This window comes from Oxyura jamaicensis, chromosome 13, assembly GCF_011077185.1.
Source record: "Oxyura jamaicensis isolate SHBP4307 breed ruddy duck chromosome 13, BPBGC_Ojam_1.0, whole genome shotgun sequence".
NCBI classification, from domain to species: Eukaryota; Metazoa; Chordata; class Aves; order Anseriformes; family Anatidae; genus Oxyura; species Oxyura jamaicensis.
In genome coordinates this window covers 10,761,378-10,777,733 of record NC_048905.1, presented here as the reverse complement: position 1 = coordinate 10,777,733, position 16,356 = coordinate 10,761,378, and the positions used below count along the sequence as shown (strand labels likewise).

Below are 16,356 nucleotides of genomic sequence, written 5' to 3'. Positions count from 1 at the left end.
TCACTAACTGAAGTATAGGATGGACACTGAAGGAACGAAAAAAGGTCTAAATGCACATCAGAAGATACGAAGACTATTGCCACATCTGCGCCTTTCGAACAGCCAGCCTCCCAACAGCACGGGGAAGCACCAAGACAGCCAAGGTTACTGCAGCAGCTTTACGAACACCACTGCTCATGGATGTGGGCCAGAATTTAAATGTTTACTTGGGAACAGGCCTTGTTTGCTCGTACTGTTAGGTTTTGAAGAAGGGGAAAGCGAGAGACGTTTAAGTAGTTCCCTTTCACTCTTATTTACAGTTCCCTCTTATGACTTGGTAAGTGAGAGTTTGACACCCTCGATACTGCAATATTTGTATTTTTGCTGCAGAGGCCCTATTCCCACAGTGGTACCAGCCTCATTTTTATCTACAAGGCTTCTGCCAAAAAAAAGAAAGCAAATAACTCATTACCAAACTGGCTCATAGTAGAAGAAAAGGAAGACAAGCTCAAACTCAGACATACTAGCAGCGACATTCTATTTCCTTTCTTTTCACTTCAGCAAATGATGTAATTAGTACACGGCATAAATGAGATCTTACTTCAAAACAAAGGCCCAGGAAATGAAATTTCTCATGGCAGCTTTCTCATCTAAATCAGCACATTCTGTTTCCATTCGCACCTCCTCTGTCAGAAGCAAGCTCGGTACTGAAAATACACACCCATCCCTCTGGGGGAGATTCTCCATGCACAGGGATTTACAGTTTGAAAAACATCTTAGCGGGCAATCTTTAGCCTTAGGTTAACAGAAACTAACTGTGCCAGCCTTACAAACGCACGCTGCTCAGCACCCATTCAGGAGCACAAGGAAGCAGAGAGCTTCCACTGCCTTTTCTGGGACTGATTTAGGCCCCACTGGGGAAAAATAAAGAGAAACTGTGGGGGGAAGAAACAAAAATCAGGAGAGAAGCTAAGTTAAACATTGCTGGATGCAAACACATGTATTAACTGACTCATGACCTCATTTCTAACTTGTTGATTCAGCTAGATGAAAACCTCTCACCGTGCAGTGCTCGTTGTCGGAGCAAGCAGCAGCTCACGCTCAGATTGCCTTTCAGCACTCCGTATCTGCGTCCCACCAAGGTGTTTCCCAGCTGCTCTCACCCCGTGTTACCTCCTTGACCACTCAGGTGCCTGAGTTTTATTGGCATGCTGCAGGCAGCCGAGGCTTCTAGAGCACGATCAAAGTTGCAACTCATCCTCTTTATGAGCCATTTTAGCACTCATTTGCATGATTACAGATCCCTCGTGTCCACTTCACATTATTAATCAAAGTTTCCTACAGGTTTAGTCAAAAAATGAGAACTCAGCACATGAGAGCCAATTCAAGAGTTCATAACATTTCTTAATAAACCAAACCATCTCTTGGATGCTGCTTCTGCAGAGGCTTGCCAAGGAAACACTGTGCTCAGAAGAAAAGCAGCTCCTTATGCTGGATGCTACTGAGTGAGGAATTCAAATCTGCGAGCACCAGAAAGTAAATAGCACAATTGCTGGGACTGTACCAGAAATTTAATTTGTGAGGGCCTACCTGCCCCCTCAGCCACACCCTCTGAGGATAAAGGGCACCTCTTACAGTGCCATGTGAAGCGGCAAGTTGTGACGGCAGAATGCCATCAAGACTCACGTCTGTCCTGACTCCAAGTAGGAACCCCGTACCACGGAGTCAGTTACTGCATTTTAGCCTAACCCTTGACTGTCCACATTTCAGTTTACTCAGAAGATTATCTGGCCACAACATACAAGTACCCATAACGCAGGACAGACTTCTGAAAGTCTGCATTTGATATGACAGAAACAGTATAACAACAGCTTGCACCTTTATTTTCAGTGCGTCTAATTCTTGGGGTAACCAGTCACCAGAACAATTTCCGTAGAGATTTAATATAACGTCTGTGCCTAAAACGTCTATTTCAAAAAAAGGATGGCTTTCAAAAAACGGTTTTAGAGCTCCCAGTAGGCAAAGGCAAGATGCAGAAGTTACCAAGGGAGATTCCACAGCCTCTTCGGCGCAGGTTGGCTCAAGACCAGAAGGAACCACAACAGCCACTCATTTTTAAGTCACATCACAAGAGAGAAGAAAAGTTCTTGTACATCCTCAGCTTGTATTAAGAATCTTTGAAGAATAACCCAGCCAAATGGGGTCTTCTGAATGGTCTGGGACAGCTGTCCTGTGAGTGAGACTAGTTCTTCATCTGTTGTTAAAAAACAGTCATAGAGAAGCACCACAAGAACCTCTCCTGCATCAGAAGTGGCTCCAACACAAAAAAATTATGCAAAACGTACTCAGCTGAAATCAGCCTACAAGCCAAGCCATTCAGAGAGCACTTAATGCCTACATCTGTATCAGTCTCAAGCAGCCACTGGGGCACCAGTGCTAGCACCACCAAGTGCATCTTTCATCCCGCCTCATGGGTGCTAGCTGAGCAGCTGTCCGAGGCAGCAGAAGCATGGTGGGCTTTAGGAGGTATTGCTTTTTTGAGAAGTGATGTCTTCGTGTGGCAAGCCACGGCACTCCTCTCCCTCACCCTCCCACTCAGCCAGAGCTGCCCAAACAAACGTTACACGCTCCAAGAAGTTTCGTACTTTGAGCTAACACTGTAAATATTTTTGCCTTTCTGAAAATATGTTGAAAAAAATAGTTCTACACTGAGAAAACACAAATCTAAACCTACTTGTGCACAAGAAAATTAGTATTTACCCAGTCATGGCACAGCCATGAGATCTGAAACCATCACCAACATCTGCATCTCTCAGTGAAAAGAATCTCAACAGAACAATCTGCTCGTTACTGGGGCACTGCCATCGGTTTCAACGGATGTTTCTTGAATTATTAAATGTATAACAGATTCGGCATTCCGAGTATAAACAATCCAAGAACAGGGTTCTGTACAGATTTACAGTATTGTTTGAACAAACCAATGGACTTTAGGCTCTAGTTCTCCTGTATGAGTCAGGGGCTGTTCCTGTAATACAGCACACGTAACAATCAGAGCTCTGGCACTAACCACAGCCAAGGAGAACCTGAAGGGTACTTCAAAAGAACACAGATCTGGAAGCGGAGCCATAAGAATACAGACACTCACAACATATTCCAAATTATGAACACAAATTGCCAAGTTGTCATTAGACTGGTGCTTAGAAAAATACAACAGCCAACAAAGCCTCATCAAATTTTAAGAATCTCCTTTCAAGCAAGGTACTACTGACTTTTTTTTTTTTAATTATGTTATACAAGTTGCCTAAAGCTTTGTACAGAAAAGTTACTTTAAAGTATTTGTATACTGAGAAAGCTGCTTAGTAAAAGCCTGGGACACTATAGCAGCAGTATGTGAATCAGCAATCTCCGGAGCTGAAAGACGAAAAAAAAGAGTATCCTGAATTTTGACCATTGCATATCCTCTACTCTCTTCTGTGGCCACCAAGCATACACCACATTTAATCCAAGAAAAGGATGAACACATGGCAAGTTTGTGTGTGTGTGTGTGTGTTTGTTGTTGTTGTTGTTTTTAAAAAGAAATGAAGACCAAGTCCGTGCCTTGAAATTGCATTTAGTTTGAAATAGCTACAGTTTAAAAATAGTAACACTCAAAAAACAGTTCTACTACCCATTTATCTAAGTGGTGCTAGAAGGAGGGTGACAGAATATACAGGACAGCAAACTCAGATGCTGAATCTGAGCAGCACCTTGTCTTCGTATGCATTTGCACATTAAGTCACGCACCCTCATCTCATGATTTTGGGAAATTAGTTTCTGGAACGAACCAGCTGCTTCCTTCTTCTCACACCAAAGCTTCCCATGACACTTTTTATTGTGTTTGTATCAGTCTGCCCAATCTTTCCTCTTAAGAGAAGACGCACCACAAAAAGCTGTACAAATAAAAGATCGAATTAACGCACAAGAGCTCAAAGTGGGCATACCAAAGCAATCAGCTACCATCGGATGGCTGCATGTTCAGGTTTCTCCTTCCTCAAGCCCATTTTCTCAAGGCATCGTTCATAACACGTAGTTCATACCTAGCCAGCGATGTGACCAAAAGATGAAGGTAACCACACAGTTCAAGAAACTGCAATTACGAGCAGCGTTGTGAAAGATGATACACGTTCCAAATATTCCACGTGTTTAAACAGTTTCATTCCTTTCGTTCCCTGATTTTTTTGTTGTTGTTGGAATACAGTTTAAGATAGAAAACTGCTCTCATTTTTATTCTTAGGTAAGAAAACAGCCCGTGTTTAGTTCACTTCCATGCCTTTAGCACGAAGTGACATTAAGTTCCAAGTCTGACCATGATTACAGGTTAAGCACGTGACTCTTCTCTTCCCATTTAGTTCAGAGTACTTAAGACTTAGAACAAATAGCATCACTTTGGCCTTCACAGGAGGAAATTATGTGGTTGCAACTGTTTCCACCTTCTTCATCAAAAGAATAAAAAAAGAAGCGACTGTCCCCACAGAGCTCTTCTACAGCGTAGAAGCGAGCACTGAAGTGCAGCTATAGCAGCATGCACTAGCCTACCCCACATAAAAGGCAGAGGAAGTAAGCCATTTTTAGCTAGCACACATCCTAAAGAGGATGCTTTAATTTATATAAAGCAATTTTAACAAAATGTTAATGAAACCACATTTCACCTTTTATATTCATAGACAAAAAAAGTTGGTTTGTTTTCTAATGCTTTTCCTCTGGTATCTTTCTACACAGTAACAGCACACCAACCTACTACGGCACCCTACCTGCACATTTATCACAAGCTCTTCGTGTTGAAGCCTACTGCAGGCCATTCAGCAGCTTTTTCCACCTGCTGGAACAGTAACCACAGCGCCATTTGATAAACAAAACTACTTTGTAATTTTCCAATGCTGAATTAATCTGTTTACATTGAACAATTCTAACCAGAAATTTATCTCTGCTATTTGCATTGCTTTGCACAATTATAGTTAAATTTCATCCAGTTGAACTTGCGGCAGAGAGGTTATCAGGACAGAATGTTTTTCCTTCCACTAAAGCAGATAAGAGCTGTTTCATGAAAAGATATGAAAGGGAACAGCCGTATCAAAGAAGAAATTGCATCCGAGAGGCTTTTATTACACTCTCAGTACTGCTAACTGGAACATGAATCACACCTTAACATATATCACCTCACCTGACCAACTCTAATTGCCTTTTTAAACTTTGAGTCAAATGGATGGAAGAAAGGTGCCTTTAAACGGAAAAGATATTCTTAGTAACCTCCAGATTGATCCTCAGTTCCGGGAAAAGGTTCCCTATATCAAGACTAGTAGATGTTATTGATTTTGATGGCTCTCTAATCAAATCATTCCTTAAGCATCTACCTGAGATAGATGCACCTGATCTCCTAAGCTGTTAGGAGCACTTCTGTGATATTGTATCTTTTAAGAAATTCAGTGACTGATTGATATTGCAAAGCTGTTGCAGCATTTGCTGTCTTTGCTTACCGCAAATATGAAGAGGGCTTTTTTTTAAAAAAATAAATTATCATGCTAAAAAATATACACAGTAAATTGTCATCCAAATTACATGCTAGCAGTTAATTTCCCCCAAAAATATCTTCAAAGAAGCTTTATTTCCCAAACTGGTGGAAGAATACTTCGTTTCCCTTACAAATCCAATGTATATGTTCTGATACACTATTTTAATTAAGGTTATTCTGTAAACTGTTGCAATTAAATCTACAGAAAAACTCATGCAAGTTGACTTAGCCAAGCCTCACACTGATGTAGCTTTAAGAAAAAAGCAACAACAAAGGAATAAACACAAAACAACTTTATTTAAGGAGTACTAGCAAAGTTTTGTCACTGAAAATAGTCTTAATATCTTTTAGAACAAGCTACTTGCTTGATTATTTAGAAGCCCTTGATCTCAGCAACTAGCAGTTGGAAAAGTGAAAGTATAGACACAATGCTGTAAAAGCAAGAAGTAAAAGTACTGCTGAGTGATTGCATGAAGAGCACAGAATCAGAATCCACTGGTTTAGTACTAAAATAGCCTCCAGGTGAGAAATACTTTGAAGTAATAATACTTACCTCTGTAATGCTTTTTATTAGTGTATCTCAACACACTTACGGGAGGACAAGGTTATCAAATTGCTATAAAAAAGGGCCGTGTCACAACTGGAATTTACCTTCTGATAACCTGCTACACAACTGTTAGTTTTGTATTAGAAAATGATTTGATGAACCAATTCCTAAAATCTACTTATGTGTATACAAGTTGCATGCACAGAAAAGGCAAAGCAAGAGAAGGGCAGGTATAGTTACATGCTTCCATGGTCCAGTGTCCCTTTCACCAGCAACAAACAGTACTCTCTTCCACAAACATATAAAAACCCCATAAGGCAGTAACACTAGCTTTTTGCACTGGAGGTAGATACATTGCTACCCCTAGCAAAGTAGAATGGAACCAAAACAAAGAAAGCCACATGATTTTAATGACAGTAAATAACTTCCAAACAGCAGACATTTAGTAGATTAAAACCAAAAAGTCACATGCCAGCACTGCTGCAGTCTAGATTAAAACCCTGGACATACCACTTCAAAAAACCACACTCCTCTAACAACTTAACTAAAGGGTGTTTCCTTGAGCTGACTGCAGTACATCATTATCCTCCAAGCCATCTACAAGGAAGAAACGCTGCAGAATGGGATAATTACATGCTAGCCATTTTCTCTCAAAGCTAGGCAGTACTCATGCAGGTCCTCATTGGCTATCAACTTCATCAGTCCGCATCCAATCCCTAATTAACCCCATGTGCATTCACTAAATGAATCACATACCCACCTGGAGAGCAGGTCCCAGAACAGCAATCCTTTCATCTCCTAAAACCAGACTTCTAGCATTTCAGCGCTAGACTTGCAGGCCAAGGTTGAAACCTCAGCCCCCTGAACTGTGTTAGTAATTTTGTCCATTTATCTGCAACATAAGCAGTAGTTATGTGCTCTAATCAACTCAGAGCACATATGTAGTTCATAGGGTTGTAAACTGAAGAGCCACGTCCACGCAGCAGTGAAAGCCAACTTTCTGGTGCTGTGGTCACAGTACAGAGTAGGCAACCTTTTCCCTAGTCTTTTTTTTTAATGCCAACGACATAAGTTACAATACTTTTGTCTGCACAGCATTTCCAAGCAGCTTTTCTACTAGTCAAATGTTTCCAATGTCACTGTGCTATTCTTTCAGGGCATCGATATTGTTTCCAGACTCCATCTTAGACTCTGTTTACATATCAAAGCTAAATAACAAAGCTCCAGACCCTAGGCAGGATTCATTTATGGCTTACATAAACAGAGCCCCATATTAACTACAGTTCTGCTGATTATATTTATTATAATGCTATTTGTTGAAATCAATATATTGCCATGCTATTAACAATTTATTAAAATTCTCGTAGCGAGCAGAATGGAATTTACTACAGCAGCGTTTTCTCTTGAATGCACGTCCACTTACCCACATAATGCATATTAAGGGCCAAGTACTTGTACTGGAAGAGAGGGTTGTTGTGCAGGCTACTTCTTTGGATCTGCTGGAAGAATGAGCTGACGTCCCATCTGTACAAGACATCCAACAGCATGATGCTCGGGACCCTCAGGGCCACATTTAATATTGCCTCCAACTTCTCCTTCGCAGCCATTCTCTTCCCTTTCCGTGAATTGGCAGCAGACTGTAAATAGCACAAGACAGAAGAGTAATCAGATCAATCTCCCTGTACAAACAGCTATTACTGATCATCTGAATGGGGCTTCCTGTGCGGCCACAAATGACTGAATGAATCAACTGCGTTAAATTCACATCCAGACAGGACAGCTTCTGATGTTGCTACATGAAGATTGATTTGCTAGCAATTTTCCATGGTGATACTGTAAAAGGTGGGCTGTGGGAGTAGGTTGATGACACAATAAAAATGGTCATAAGGTGTGCACCGAACAAACCTTTATTCTTATTTGCACTAATTCAGCTACACGTTAAGCTTTAAAAACCAAACACCAACAAAATTCACAATCTCCAGTGAGCTGTTCCACTTCTCTACACTATTCCTACAACTCTCAAACAAAATAATCACCAGCTAAAAGTTCAGACATTTTAGATTCATTTCCTCAATGCAAACTGAAATAATTTCCAATACACAAACTTATAAAAAAAAGTTGTTATGTTCATTAACCTCTACGATTTTATACTTTTATGGAATTGAGGGCTGGCAATTTCAAAGATTAAGATCAGTGATGCAAATATTCTGCTCATTTTAATGTAATTCACTACAAGGACTCATACAAACAGAAGACTATACCCTCTCAGGAGTACCAGAAGGTAATTCAATTGCGGAGCTCGAGAGCAGAGTAGATGGATGATGCAAGACAACAAAAGGCTATTTAATTTTTTTTCCTCTTTCAAAACTGTAAAAAATTAAATATATATTAAAAAAAGCTGGTCCGCAACAGCATCTCAAAAGGTGTCCAGTCACCACCAGAACCATTTTAAAGAGCAAAAGGATGTTTCCACATCCTGTCAGAGCACTGCCTTCAGCTGAGACCCTACATGAAACATGCTGTTTAAGCACTTGGCCACCCACCCACTCAAGGCTAAGCATCCACCCCAGGCTGTGTTTGTAAGCCACCAGCTACACACCATGCATCTGAGCAGTGCAGCTGAAAGCCAAGGTGGGGATGATCCCAGTGAGTGTTCACCCACAAGCAGCCATCCAAACAGATGAAAACAATCACCCCCAGCACCACCAGTCTGCAGCCGAGTCCAGGTTTAACCTTCTCTGATGAGAAGGATGCTTCGAAAGAACTGCATCCCAGCCACCGAAACAGAAAAATCTGCGCTTGGAACTGCACTTCCCAAGGAAGTTTTACAGGATTTCACTCAAATGGTCATTGTGGACATTTTTAAAAAGGCAACACGGAAGCACAGCATGAAAGGAAGTCATGCTCACACGCAAAAACCAAGAAACATTTCCTACTTGTACGGGGACGCACACACACAGGATTGTCTGAAGTTGTATTTGTGCTGCCCCAGACAGGATGCTACCAGAAAGGTGCACACCTAAAGCCACACTGACACTTGTCAAGGCATGATGACAAAACCAATTCAGCTCAAGAAGCCAGGACAGATCAATACCGAGAATTGTCTCGGTAAACCACAGGCTACAGGGCTGCTGCTTGCCTTCATCTAGCCCTCAGCCTGACCTGCCAGGTTATGCAAACATGGGCACCTTTTCCAGAGCCCTACAGACCCCAAAGGCAGCACAGCCCTCCCTGGCACACACCACTCCACAAGGTGCTTCACAGTGCTTCCCAAGGGGAATTCAAAGGCCAGCCACAACACTGGAAAACATTTAAAATGAACAACCAAAATCGTAACCCAAATAGCTTAAAGAACACTGGTGCTCAACATTTAGTGTGAATGAAAGACGGAGTTTAAATGTATGGTGCTGAACAAGTGCAGGCTGGGACCTACACAGATGGGACCTACACAAAGCGCTTCAGCTGCGTACTGAAGTTCAAGCCTATGCTCAGACCAGCTCAGAGGCACGCTGTTTAAAGACGATTCATATGAAGACATTCCAAGTGTCCTGTATTTTTTTTTCCCCAAAAAAACTCATTGGTTTTGCCAAGCATGCGAAATTAATTACAATGAATTAATTGAACCAAGCTGCCTCCTGCTTTTCGCTAGGTTACTTTTCCAAGTGGATCAGGGCTTAGGGGTGGGCAGGAGCTGCCATACAGGTTTTCACGCTGTCATGAAATTCCCCACATGAAGTGCCAACAAGCACCTGATTTCAAGTCATGCTCCTGTAACCGCCAAACCTCTTCCAGTCAAGAGCAATGACCAGACACGTGAGACAAGAAGGAAGTTTCCACTTTCCCTAAGTACTCCAAATGCAGACTTACGTTGACTTTTCCCCAAGCTTGAAAGTTAACTGAGGTTCTGCACATCCAAATTAAACTGAAACAATTTACCTTCCACATTCACACACGCAGGCTTGAGAATGTAAGAGAACTGCGAAGTGCAGCGTTTGTCATCTACAACAGCAAACTCCAATTGCAATCTTGTTACAAGAAAAGCAAAACAAACTTAGAAAACCATTCTCCTACAATCGATGGGCCATATATGACGAGAAGCAGCCGCTGAAAACACTGCAGCATATTCTGTCACTGCCTGACAAAGTACCCAGTGCTAATAAGAAACTCTTTAAAATTAACTTCAGTGGAAATGTGGATGTGTTAAATAAAGCCTTAGTTGTAATTGCTGCCAAGTTCTAACAGAATGTAATGCAGGCAAGCAACAAAGTCCGCTGCACTAAGCTCATTATATTGTAAAGAGCTCTCACAATACATTATTTTGATTGGTGTAAAAACAAAAACATTAAGCCTCTAAAACCGTTAGATAAATGATGATGACAAGAGTTGCTGGATGCTCGGAGATTAGAGGAACATAGGCCATGCTTTAACATAGCCAAAAAACGGACTTCAGAGCAGGACTGGGAAGCTGCGAGTTTGTGCCCCAGAATTTTTTCCTGATGATTTCAAATGTCTTCCTGTTCCAGATCAGGACAAGAAAAAGAACAGTCTTGGGAAGAAATTCTGACTTCACTTCTTCCCTGAGTGCAAGCACAGCTGCACTATTTGACCACAAGCAGCTTTAAGAAGTCTCCCATCGTAACAGATTCACGCTCATGGAAACATTTGTATTTTCTAACACCACAGCACTGTTCAAAAATCCCTTCCTCAGCTGGCACAAACATTCTGTCAAAAACATATTCCTGGCCAGCTTTAAAAAAGACAGTAGAATTCACAAAACCTGATTTAAAAAAAAAAAAAAAAAGCTATTACAAATTGGTCCCTGCTGATTCCATTAGCAAATCAGATTAGCAGCGAGCTTAAAAAAAACTCAAAGAAAACATACATTTATTTTCCCTATAATAGGAATTTCTTTCTGAGGATCTGCCTTCACATAAAAATTTGCCACTTCATCTGAGGCTGTGACTTATGCCCCAAACCAACGTAACTGATTTATGCACCGATTCAATACAAAACCATCACACCACAGGAAGCAAATACTAATAAAGTACAAGGGGACACAAAACCTGCACCCATTTATCCAAGCAAGCCCTAAGTCACATGAACAGAGTTTCTAATATTTAGAAAAGCATTACACAAAAGTTACTTAATGCTCACCGAAATACACTGGAATATTTGCAAACCTAAGAGCTGTTCTGATACGACTGCCAGCAAAAATCGTCATAGAAAGATACAGTAGCTCCAGCTGGGATCAGAACTTCACTACTAGGCTGGATCCGGCAATGTCTAGTCTAACATCTGTGAACAAACAAGGTGCTCATTCTCCTGCAAGATTAAGACCTAAAACATTTGGGAAGACTGACACCACCGCTCCCCTACAAAATATATATAAATTTTTTCAACTTCCATTTTTCACATCTATGAAGCTCTAGTGATTTGGCATACATCCATTAACAAGCAGACTTTGATCTGTAATCTGGTTTGACTTTAAGTGTTTAAACTGAAGATATTCCTAAACCAGGAACAGTTTGATTTTGATTTTTCCAAAGGGTAAACACAGCCAGCCGGATCTTGAAGAGAAGAAAAAAAACTCAACTTGCAACTAGAGAAAGATTCAATGTCACAGTTCAAAAAATTAAAATACTAAAATTAGTCCCAAAAGTGCTATATTCATGCATTTCTCAGAACCCTTCTTCCCAAGTGCCTGTCCTGCTCTTGAGAAAAAAAAAAAAAAAAAGGAACTTGAAGTACAGAAGAATCCCATCCTCCAGAGACTTAAATCATCAGTCTGGGAGAGAGAAAACAGAGAAGGGAAGGAACAGGACAAAAAGGTTTATCAGATATACACTTAGAAAAGAATTTCCCTGTGTGAGCCTGTCGGAAAAAAAAACTAGAGCTCCGGAGAGTTACGTGAGTCACCGATCCATCAGAACAGTTCTTTCCCATGCAGTCAGCAGCAAGGAAAGCAGAAAGATGCCTCGCTCCTGTACAATTTAAATGAGGCCAAGTTCTGTTTTGGCTAACAAGGACAGCACTCAAAATTTCTGCTGAGAAGGCCAGACACAACGAGCATACCAAGCGCACTAATAAAGCAGTGAAACATTGCAGCCGTGTGCTCTAAAGCTGTCATTAAGATCCGGTCAGCATCTCTGATACTACTCATAGCTCACTGCTTCAGTAATTTCAAGTAATAACCCTTTAGTATTTAGCGTTCGATTTAAAGCTTTAGAGAGTGTCAGGTGGCAAACAGAGTATTCAATCTTGCCAGGTAAGAAGTTACAAAGAATAAATAATATTCCCCTCCCCATCTGGTTTGACAATATGGATTGCTGTAGAGCTGGAGTGGCGGTGGGACTGGAGAACTGTTATTTCCATCTAGAAAACAAATGAATTGCTAAATTCCTGCTCAGGCAAGACCCACTCAGTTATCAACTGAGACATACCTGAGTTAATCATTTCCAACAAGTGCATAATATACTTCAGGAAAAACAACTTTTACTGCAAAATATGTAGGCACCACCTCATAGCTGTTCGTAGGGATGTAAGAGAGCATGCATTCATATTAAAGACGTTAAAATGGCAAAACAAACTACAGTTAACGCTACGGTAGAAAAATCTACATTTCCAACTTTCAATATTAGCAAGCTTTATGAGGAAGAAGAAAATCAATTCAGGAAATGAGAATGCACATCACAGCACTGTGAAGTTAAAGTTGCTTTAAAGATTTATTTCTGGAGTACTTTCATACACTGCGAGCAGTTCCAGCACACTCAGTTATATTGCAAGTGGATTATTTATAGGCAGCCTGTAAAACATCCTGTCCCTTTCAGTTTTCATAACAAGCAGGTAAGACCAGGGAACTGAACTCAGGGACTAACGCACGTTAACAAAGGTTAACAAATCCAGCAGGTATGCAGGAAAATCTTTCTGTGGTTTCCTACAGGATCGGCTCTCTGCCTGCGTATTATCAGTTCAAACCCAGCCACACTAAGAGGGGCTGCCTGTTTTTTTGACCACAGCTTATCTGTCCAGTTAAGCACCTGAAAGACAGCAATTTCATTTATTAAATATATAAATAAATATATTTAAGAAAGCTCTTCAGGGAAAAAAAAAAAATCTAGATTGAATCAACAGAAACCAAACTGCTTTCGGGTCCTTTTCACCTCTACAGTTTCTTGTTGTTCCAAGGTTCAGTTTATTAGCTAGTTATTCAGCTTTTTTTTTTTTTTTTCCCCATCACGGCCATATTTGCAAGTCTACACCTACAAGCCTGCCTAACCACATTTGTATCAGCATATTCTGAGAAAATCTGGGCAGCAATCCCAAAGCGCCTCTGCAGAGGACAGAATACCCGGGGGACCTGCACACGGAGCAGTAATGACAGCCCGTGACGATGCAGGCTCCGACAACCTCCCTCAAAGAGCTGGATCACAGAAGACCAGCCACGCAAGTTAAGCTCAGGTACCCCCACAAAAATCCTGCAACCCGAACGTGTTACCAGGATGCAGTTACATGACAGGATGAAATATATCCCATCCTCCACAATTGCTCATTTAGTTTTTAGCCATTTCAGATACAGACGCAGCCTATGTTTAGCGCCTGCAACGCCAACAACTAGCTACCCAACTGGTTAGAAGTTAAAATAGAAAATAAAACTTTCAAGATTTCTCTCTGTCGATACTGTAAAAGTTTCCATTGTTGCACCTTATCTATCTGAGTCCTTTAAATAAAGAGCATCAGTTTCCAGGCCTGTCAAATAGGCTGCTTAGCTTCCTGCACTAAGAGATTCATGCGACAGGAAGAGCAAACAAATGGCAAAAACACTCAGAAAAGTCCCTTTTAAAGCCCGTTTAAACTCAAGACAGGCAGGCAACTGAAAAAAAAAAATCCAGAAAAAAATCCATGAGGTGAACCATCCACTTCTGAATGCTCCTTTCAAGTACGCAATTAATTACAAAGCAATAGGGCTTCTCTAAAAGGAAAGGAAATGCTTTAAAAGTAAGTGCAGAGAAACCAACGCACAGATGTCTGAATCATATCGAAGGTGCTAGATGTGAATATGCACTTAAAAGGCAAAACTACCATGACCCATCCACTTTATAATCACATCAAACATTCCCAGGTGTGTCTGGAAATAAAAATGGATTCAGAAAGAGAGCAACCAGTAACCACCAAACAATAAAAAAGGCTTCCAGGGAACTGAAATAGAAGCCCTCTGCATGTACGGATGAAGAGGAAGAAAACGACTCGAAAGTAGCAAATAGAGCACGTTTTGAAGAGTGCAACATGAAAGCACTAAGCAGGCTTAGAGAGTTTTCCAAGGCACACCCATTCATTCAGGTCCTGCTGGCACGATGTGCCTCTCCGCATCTGCACCACGGATTCCAGCAGCTGAAGCAGAGCAGATGCTGATCTCCTTCCATCACCTCCAAAGGAAGGAATTCCCCAGGATTTCTTCAGACGCACACAGCTCGGTTCATCAGAATTAGGCTGCTCTAACGTCAGCAGTTCCTCCTAAGGCTGACATAAACAAGGTGAATCCTCCGTTTTGGACAAGCAGCAGCTCGACGTTGCTAAGGTTTTTGATGATCCTCCTATATAGCGGTGGTCACAGAGATGACTGTTCCCTAATGAGTTCAGGAATTAATAAAATTAAACCCTTTAAAGACATTAGAACTTGGGGGAAAAAACGCAGCTGAGTGCCACAGTTATTAGAGCTAGCTGGAAACAAAAAGATACCCATGCACAACCAGCTGATCGCTCCAGATAACTGCCACAAACGAGTCCCAAGTCCACCAAACAAGTTCCCAGAAACTCCTGCATTAAAAATCGCAGAAGGAACAAATACACCAACACCTACAGACTCCCAAGAAAAAAAAAAAAATATTCGTATATAATTTGACTGAGATCACAAGTCGCTAACACGAGCCAAACCATCAGAGAACTCTCCCTTCTGCCGGCCAACAAGAGGGAGGCGATGCCGGGCTCCCCCCCAGCACCCGCCGGGCCCCCGACCCCCGGTGCCACCCCGGGGCGCTGGAGGGGGGGCTCGCTGCTTACCTCAGGCCGCCCCCAGCGGGGCACGGCGGCGCCTGCAGCGCCCGAGCTGAGGGACGGACGGAGGGACGGAGGGACGGACAGACCGACGGACGGAGGGAGGGGGCGCCACGAAGCCGGCGCCTCGCTCAGCCGCCGGGCCCGAGCCCAGCGCCACAAGCGGGCCCAGCACGCCCCCTCCCCCCCCGCACCCACAGCCCCCCACCCGCCCGCCCACCCACACGGCTCGGGCCGCTCCCCGCCCGCCCGCCCGGCGCCGCCCTCGCCCCCCGCTCCACGCCGGGCACTCGGGGCCGCGCACGGAGGCAGCTGGGTGCCCCCGACGGGAGCGCGCACACGGGATGGGCACGGAGGGGTGTGCGATCACCTGAAGTGGCGGTGGTGGTCGTGGCCGCCGCCTCTTGTTCCTATTCTCCCTCCTCCTCCTCCTCCTGTCGGTCCCGCGGCGGGGGCTCGGCGCCTCAGAGCGGCGGCTCGGTGCCCGGTGGTGGCGGCAGAGCGGCTCCCCGAGGCACCATGGCCGCGCCGCGCCGCCTCAGGGCGCCGCCAGCGCACGGCCCCGCAGCAGGGCGGCCATGGCCCCGCTGCCTGCGCGCGCCCGACGCTCCGCGCCGCGCATGCGCGCGCCCCGCCTCCGCTGAGGGGATCGGCGGGGGGGGGGGAGCGCGGAATGGCGGCGGTCGCCCCCGCGCTGTGAGGAGGCACCGGGGGGGGGTTGTGGAGGGAAGGGGTCGGTGCCCTGCCCGCTGGGCCCCTCTCGTCCCCGGGAAGGCCGCGGGTTGGATTCCGGTGGGTCGCCGAGGCTGCAGCTCCGGCTCGGAGCTCCCCGGTGTCCAAGCTGCTGCCAGCCCCAAAGTGAGTCACAAAAAGTCGCTCTGTAAAATAAGCGGAGTGTCTGGCTGGAGGTTTGGAAGCGCAGATCGGCGGTTTTGATAATAGTTGGTGCTGGCGTTGCGAAACACGCAGCGCTCTATCAATTTAAAATATTAAAGTTGACTCAGACTTCTCCAGCGGTGCAGAATCTGTGGTCACCATCGGTGTGATCGGCCTGAAAATATCAGGCTTTTGTGCTTCTGCAGTGGCATTTTTCAGCAGGAGACCTGCACTAAGGGCAGCCCCTCACAGCACAGGCCCCATGCAGGAGCTCGTCACAGCCTGAGCTCACGACCCCTGAAACATCCCACCTCGGCTCAGTGCATACAGGTTGCACGGCCAAGCCCTAGCGTGA

General features: G+C 43.6%; 1 protein-coding gene across 1 annotated transcript in view; it reads right to left on the bottom strand.

Moving 5' to 3' along the window:
- RNF145 (ring finger protein 145) overlaps positions 1-15,748 on the bottom strand; it is a 44,616-nt gene extending 28,868 nt beyond the window's left edge. The window contains exons 1-2 of the mRNA XM_035338685.1: positions 15,496-15,748; positions 7,498-7,711 (exon numbers count right to left, since the gene is read on the bottom strand). Coding sequence (XP_035194576.1) covers positions 7,498-7,681 — 184 coding nt within the window. The 5' untranslated portion in view covers positions 7,682-7,711; positions 15,496-15,748. The remainder of the gene's footprint in view (positions 1-7,497; positions 7,712-15,495) is intronic.
- Positions 15,749-16,356: the final 608 nt, after the last annotated feature.